Genomic DNA, 7,135 nt, shown 5'->3' on the forward strand with positions numbered 1-7,135 from the left:
CCTTTAATTAAAAGTTAACAAAGCTGCCGTCTAATTGGATGGTTTATCTATACCAACATATAAGTCACTGTACGTATCTACTGTGTACGTACACTTTCACAGAGTTTATAATAATTAGATACATGATTGTTTGCTCTTACAACTTTAGATGGTATTTCGCTCGCTAAATATAAGTGCTCTACGATTGTGGATTTTGTTATAATAACTCATAAGTCCATCTATTACTGGTAAACCATAAATCTCAGCCCAGCATTCCACGAAAAAGCTACAAGCAAATGACCCGTTGAAATTCTTCTAAATTGCATACAAAATGTCTCTTACAGACTTGTGGGTTCTGACGGCTATTACTTACAACGCAATATCAAATTGCTTTCAATTTATTTCGCAATTGCCGTCTTTGAGTTTCGCTTTGTAGGGGCCTCTGACGTCGGTCCGAGGCAACAATAAAATGTATTCGTCTCCGGAATGTTTAATATGGGGAAAAGTTTAATAACGCGTCCGGGCGGGCGGCGAGCGGCCCTGCAGCCGGCCCGGCCGGGTGGTCAGTGCGCCTCACCAACCGACTACGATAAATCAAATCTTTTACCTTCTACGACGCTGAGAAAAATCTCTATTACATTTGCAAACATTTCTTCAACCACCGACAAAAAATACTCCAATTAATCGTGTCTGTTATCTGTCTTTTAGCAATTTGAGAATTTGTTTTATGGATTGCTAGAATTTTTCAAAAACCGTTTCCTTAGCCTCTAGTGAAACTCTAAGTATAATAATCAGTAATGAGGTAAATAGGTAAGTAAAGGCACTAAGCCTAACCTATCCATAATAATTGATCTATCCTCTTTCAATACTCAACTTTTACCCCGAATACTAACAAACGTTCCTATATATCAACTACTCACGTTGCTTTACATCTCCGCATAAAAAATCGACCCACCTATTGTTCGTACGGTTAACTAAGGCGATGTGGCATTCTAAAAAACTGTTGTAATTGGAAACATTGTGACTGCAGCTCATCAAGACAGCAACGAAGCTCGGCTCTGGTGTCTGCGCCGCCGCCGACACAATAGCTCCCTGACGTTAATTAAATGTTAACAAACGCCCTCGTCGTCTAATTGGAACTGTTGCCTATTATCCTTACCTTTCGACGCGAAGAATAACTTCCAACCTCGTGAATTGTACTTCAGACTTTTTACTCGGCTTTCTTCAAATTGACTGAGACTCATTGCTTTTGTTTTCAAGGATAAGTATTCACTCATTCAAATTCAAAGCATTTTTAATTGCTTGTACAATCAAGACTCTCGGTCGCAACTGATGAGAATTATTACTGTAATCTACCTATATACTTCTATACTAAGTACATTATCTAATTTATGAGTTGGTTTGTACTTGCACCTTCCAGGCTCTGAAACTACCTACTGAACGTATTAGAAAGTCTTCCACGGTTGGGAAACTAGACTATGTGGGGAAATAATTCCCCAAGACGCGGGTGAAGCCGCGGGAAACATCTGGTTAGTTATAAACACAAAGAAAGAAGATATCATAATATAAAAGATATTGAAAGATAACTATGGAGTTTCTCGGCTAAATCACATCTATGCAGGTCGATCAAAGATTAAGGATTCCTAAACTTCCGGAGAGTAGTCCAGGGTAGTAGTAATAATAGTAGTAGTAGAGTTCCACCAAAACCATGTTTCAGTTATAAGTATTACTAGCATATTTGATACGGGGTCCATAAAATAAAAGGTAGTGGCGCGACCGATTTGTTGTCGGATGACCACTACCACCTACATCATATAAAGTTTCTATGTATTCTGAAAGGCACAACAAATCGTCTATCGCGTTATGTTTTCATTTACCATCCAAAATTCTGGTTATTTAATTTTTGTTTCCAAAACGCTGATAAATTAGAGCTCATTTTTACATTATTTTGAACGCAATCATGCAAAATTAAAATTGTTACTGGCAACATTATTTTCTGTCAACAATGTCAATGTCACTGAGAAATGACAATATTACAAAAAAGTTTTGTTTTGAATTTTAAACCTAACCTCAAAATAAAATAGTTTAGATGAAAAACAATATTAAAAATCGAGAAAGCATAATTTATTTTGCAAAATAATTTAGGGAAAAAATTACAATGGCTCAATTCTTGCCAGGTAGACCAGGTGGCGAGTCGGATTCAGACAGCGATGAGGACTACGGCTTTTACGAAAAGCCGGTTAGTATTCATCTTTTGTTATTAATATTTGATCAACAATTAACTGTCCATACATATTCTTATTTAAATGTAGCTACAATAAATTATTAAAACCCAAAATTGGAAGAAACACCTTTACCAAATGATTGAGCTCAATTTTCATATGACTGACAATTCAGTGATCTGGGTCGTTCAGTTATTTCCAGCAGCAGCGTAAATAGCTCGAGTACCAAATCATAAAGCAATAATCTGTTAATGACCAATTAATACTTTTTAGAGATATATTTAATTCCATTAAGTTAGCTTTATTGGTTTGAAAATGTTAGTCAATATCATTTAATATTTTTCAGATTTAAATGTAAAAACCCTCTTTTGTAAATAGATAAGCTAAATAATGTTTTATAAGACAAAACTACAAGTTACTTATCACAGGTCTGATGGTATCCTTGGGTGTGAGGACCCAAGCTCTCTTCTGTCCATGAAAGCATTCAGACTTTTTTAATTCATTATGTATCCAGTCTAGTCCCAAATCAACATCTGAATCTCCTTTGTTATTGCAGCCTAGAAATTACTACCAACATCAACAGCAAAATGAAAAGAAGCAGCTAGAAATGGACCTACAGGATGCCATCATAAATGGAAACTTACATGAAGTTCGACAAATTGTTACTACCAGTAAGTATAATTTGGTAACTGTAGCATATAAAGCATATAACGTATCTTCTCCTAGAAAAGCCACGTCATTGCTCAGATTTATTCAAACTACATTGGCATCCCAAGTGATCAATGTCATCAGAACGGATATTTTGGTATCCCACTATTTTTTGAATGATGAATGGGTCTTATTTATTTATTCATTAAGGTGCACCAATAGCTTAATGTAGATTCTGAATAGCGAAATACGACAAAGTCTTTTTGAATGAATCTTTTTATTGATAATATATTTGTCACCCCAAGGAGTTAGTGTAACACCTGCTGCTGCATAATAGTAAGTAAATTGACTGTTATAATTTATTATTTCAGGATTAAATAATGACGTCAATGTTAGGCTAGAAAGTGGCTGGACTGCTCTCATGCATGCATGTTTTCATGCACAGGACATTATTGTTAAATACCTCTTGACAGAAGGCGCTGACCCCAACTATCGCTGTGGTAAGTCCATTCTCATGTATAATAAGTTATCAAATATAAAAGATATAGTGTTATTTATTTATCATTATCTTCTGTTAGCCTTTTCCGGACTATGTCAGTGTTAGCCTCCAATCTAACTAATCAACATTCTGCAGTTACATTGAATAACAAAATTTATTCTTTAAATACTTTTTCTCTCTTTAATCCACAGGATCTTTTTAACTAACTTCCCAAATAAGAGGAGGTTGAGGTTCTCAATTCTGAATCTTTTGTTTTTCATGCCTCACTGCTGGGTAGTAACGCTGTCTCATACAATCTTAAACAAAATGACTCAATTCTTCTTCCAAATATTTCAGATGCCATGACACCTGTGATGACTGCTTGCTCAAACAGTAACGCCAGCAACGATGCCATATACAACATTGTCATGGATTTGATAGCCAAAGACTGTAAGCTCAACTGTATCGACAACTACGGACAAACACCTCTTATGAAGGCAATAGGCTGTGGCAGGGTTGCTGTCGTTCAGAAAATGTTGGATCTGAAAGTTAATATTGAAATTAGAGATCTACAGGGATGGACAGTAAGTACAGACTAGTTTATTTGAAACAACCACTAATAATTTGATTTTAACTTGTATTTGTATTCCAATTAGAATCAAATTGGAGTTTCTATAAATTAACATTAAGGCGCTACCTCGGAATTCAACAATTTTTTTAAGTTAATTTTAATTTAAGAATACTTATTTGAATAATTAACTTTTTTTATATTGTGTTTGTTGACTATATTACCTAGATTAATCCGAAGACAAAAACATAAAACAAGTAACTTTTCTCGATAGAAAAAAAATCAGAACTTACCTCTAAAAATAACATTTTATGAATTCTATGTCGTAGTCATGTACTTTCTGTCACATTAAAATAATGAAGAATGTAGATAATATCTTATTAAACATTAATTAGAAAACAGTTTTTAAAGAAACATAAAATTGAATTTTTAATAAATTTTTATTTAGTATGGCGCTTACGTTATTTTTTTTCGAGCAGGTTGCATGTTTCCTCTCTCTATCTATTTACGTTGCTATCACATAGTTCTATCCCTCTCATCCATTTACCCAGTTCGCCCGTGAACATCGCAACGAGGTATCGTCTTAAAGGTAGAATTCCGTGGGTCGCGACAGTCGTCGGCCGCGCGCGACAATAGTCATCCTATGAAAATGTATGGCACCGCTGCCGAGGCCTGCGACAGTCGCGATCCACGGAATTCTACCTCTATATTTTAGTGGAAAAATCTGTTAATATTTTAAGAAAAATCTTTACTTTAGGCGGTATTCTGGGCAGCTCACCACAACCAACCAGAAATATTAGAAATACTCATAGCCCGAGGTGCAAGGATGTCGGAAGTTGACAAGTACAACCGTACACCGTTGGAGATAGCAGAGTTACATGAATATAGTAACATTGTCGAAATTCTAAAAAGGCATCTTCAGATTCCGGATGAACATGAAGACTCATTTTACATGGAAATCACCACTTGGCACGATTTCTATCCAGGAATTAAGAAAGGAGAAAAGTAAGCTCTTATTTTATTTCTTCAGTTTAGACACAAATTAAATGCTTGCATAAAATTAGCTACAATAACTTGTGGTGGATCTGCTATAAAAGAACATTATTATGTTTATGTTATGTTATATGTTAGCATATTTAAAAACCGCGATGTAAAACCATGCCTATTGAAATTCTAATAGCAACACCATCACCGAAAATTCCGCGTTTTTCTTAAAGGCACTTCTAAGTAAATATATCTCTATTTACAGACCAGATTACAGAAGCGAGATACCACATCTGCTATACGGTATGCATCTTGAGAATTATACCCCAACGATTATGAAGACTGGAATGGATTTGAGAACATTTTTGCTGCTAGAAGAAAGTGATATGTTGAAACTAGGCATGGAATTACCATACGAAAGACAAAGACTGAAGAGTGGATTGCGAAACTTTCATAAAAGAAACTGGAAAATAAAAGCTGTGGCTGGGATGACTGCACAGAAACAAGAAAATTTTAGGTGCCTATTTCATAATTTTCATTCATTATAAAAAAACTTATCGTGAAATCAAACACCCTTGGATATCAGCCTTATTGGAAGAGAAAAAATATTATAACACCAAGTCTCACTATATTATACCAACACAAAAAACCTGCATTTTCACAAATAATAGATCTTCGTAAACTCTAATTAATATCAGTATTTTTTTTTCAGTATGCTAAACTACTTAACATCTTTGGGATCTCACCTCCATCAAATATACGTATTAGAAGCGACATTGCAGTACACACTGCGGGAATACAAAAAAATTCAAGACCAAATCAAATTTGAACCTCCAGACTCCATGCTTCGTGACAGATTGCATGATGCGGCAAATAAACTCCTTTCATACATCGATAATATTAAAACAGCTTCTGAGAGAGTAGAAGTAATACTTAAGAAGGTAAGAATTTTTCATATTTTTAATGAATCTTAATTATTACTGACAGCATCGCTGGCAACTAATTCAGACAAAAAAAGAAGGAGATGAATAGAACACCTCGCCATTACTGTAGCTATCAGTAGTAATCCTTACTAGTACTAATATTTATTACCAATGCGAAAATGTCCGTCTATCCGAAACTATTGAGCCGCCTGAGAAAGGATGTAGACTGATTGTTATCCATACGGGAAGTAGTTCCCTCGGGACATTGTGTTACAAATGTTCCTCTAAACATTTCAGGTGGCTGAAAGTAACCCGGAGCCTGCGGATCTCATCAAAGAGAAGTCAATTCAGGACACGGTCACGGGATATTTCACCGAGGCCGTGGTCGTCGTATCCATAGGTTTGATGGTCTACCATGTTAAAAACTTATTCTCCTATTTAGCCAGAAAATAAATGTGTTGTTCTCTTATTGTTATTTAGTGTATGTAAGCAATAAAGGGCTGGGCTGAAGTATCTATGTTGCCATATGACAAAATTACAAATCTCCCATTTTCAGATGTGCTTGTGTTGCACTACGCAAAATTTTTGATGTTGCCATATTAGACATTCTGTCGTTTATCGAAATTTTAAAGCAGTGTTAAAAATGACTTAATTTAACGTTTGATAATGAATATTATGGCAAAAACTATTAATTCTTAATGCAACTCAAGTAAACCATTTAATACTTACGTAATGGGTATGTGGACACTTCAGCCTACTTCAACTCTTGAAAGAATTTAAAAGTAAAATCACTAAGTGAAATCTACTATTAAAATTCTGATGTATAGCACAAATGTTATGTAATACACATAGTTTTATGTTAACCAAAGGATTGTTCTACACACAAAAGTTAATAGATTTGAACTGCTAAATAAGTGTTTTGGTACTTTGTACTTAATAAAGCGGCTGTCAAAAATGTATAGCCACGAAAATCAAGTATCGTTTTAATTTTTATAGTTTTGTAATTTTCAATGAGTATCCACAGACTATCACCGAATGTATGAGCTCCATACAGTTTGAAGAAAGAATATTTTTGAAATTGATGTATTACTCACATCATTTATCACTGTACATGATATTCAAAATTATGTCTGTCTTTTGGCAGTCGTCATCATATCAGCCTATTGGCGTCGAGGCTGAACCTAGGCCTCCTTTGACGGCCATCCATCCTGGTCATGGGCAGCCCTCATCCACCGACCGCAATCTTCTTCAAATCATCGGTCCACCGTGCAACAGGTCTTCGTTCTAAAATAACTTTTTTTCGTTCTGCTGTAACTGCTGTTGATAGCGGTAT

At 35.2% G+C, this 7,135-nt stretch overlaps 1 protein-coding gene across 2 annotated transcripts; it reads left to right on the plus strand.

Moving 5' to 3' along the window:
• Positions 1-1,989: 1,989 nt before the first annotated feature.
• Positions 1,990-7,135, plus strand: LOC110372365 (ankyrin repeat, SAM and basic leucine zipper domain-containing protein 1). 2 transcript variants are annotated; one of them, XM_021329000.3, is made up of 9 exons: positions 1,990-2,218; positions 2,758-2,872; positions 3,221-3,349; positions 3,685-3,911; positions 4,653-4,900; positions 5,145-5,396; positions 5,592-5,820; positions 6,100-6,202; positions 6,947-7,135. In XM_021329000.3, exons 1-9 carry the CDS (start codon positions 2,138-2,140, stop codon positions 6,979-6,981), a joined length of 1,419 nt encoding a protein of 472 aa, XP_021184675.2. In that variant the 5' UTR covers positions 1,990-2,137; the 3' UTR covers positions 6,982-7,135. The 2 variants fall into 2 exon arrangements, with proteins under 2 accessions (XP_021184675.2, XP_021184674.2); XM_021328999.3 differs by lacking the exon at positions 6,947-7,135 and having other exon boundaries at positions 6,100-6,777.

The sequence above is a fragment of the Helicoverpa armigera genome, chromosome 10 (genome assembly GCF_030705265.1).
Source record: "Helicoverpa armigera isolate CAAS_96S chromosome 10, ASM3070526v1, whole genome shotgun sequence".
Classification (NCBI taxonomy): Eukaryota; Metazoa; Arthropoda; class Insecta; order Lepidoptera; family Noctuidae; genus Helicoverpa; species Helicoverpa armigera.

What these genes read in the sequence shown, in the direction of transcription:
- LOC110372365 (XM_021328999.3), top strand. Translation starts at nt 2,138, where the DNA reads ATGGCTCAATTCTTGCCAGGTAGACCAGGTGGCGAGTCGGATTCAGAC. An exon ending in TGACCCCAACTATCGCTGTG is followed by an intron (nt 3,350 to 3,684) that starts GTAAGTCCATTC and finishes CAAATATTTCAG; the next exon opens with ATGCCATGACACCTGTGATG. An exon ending in CAGAAACAAGAAAATTTTAG is followed by an intron (nt 5,397 to 5,591) that starts GTGCCTATTTCA and finishes TTTTTTTTTCAG; the next exon opens with TATGCTAAACTACTTAACAT.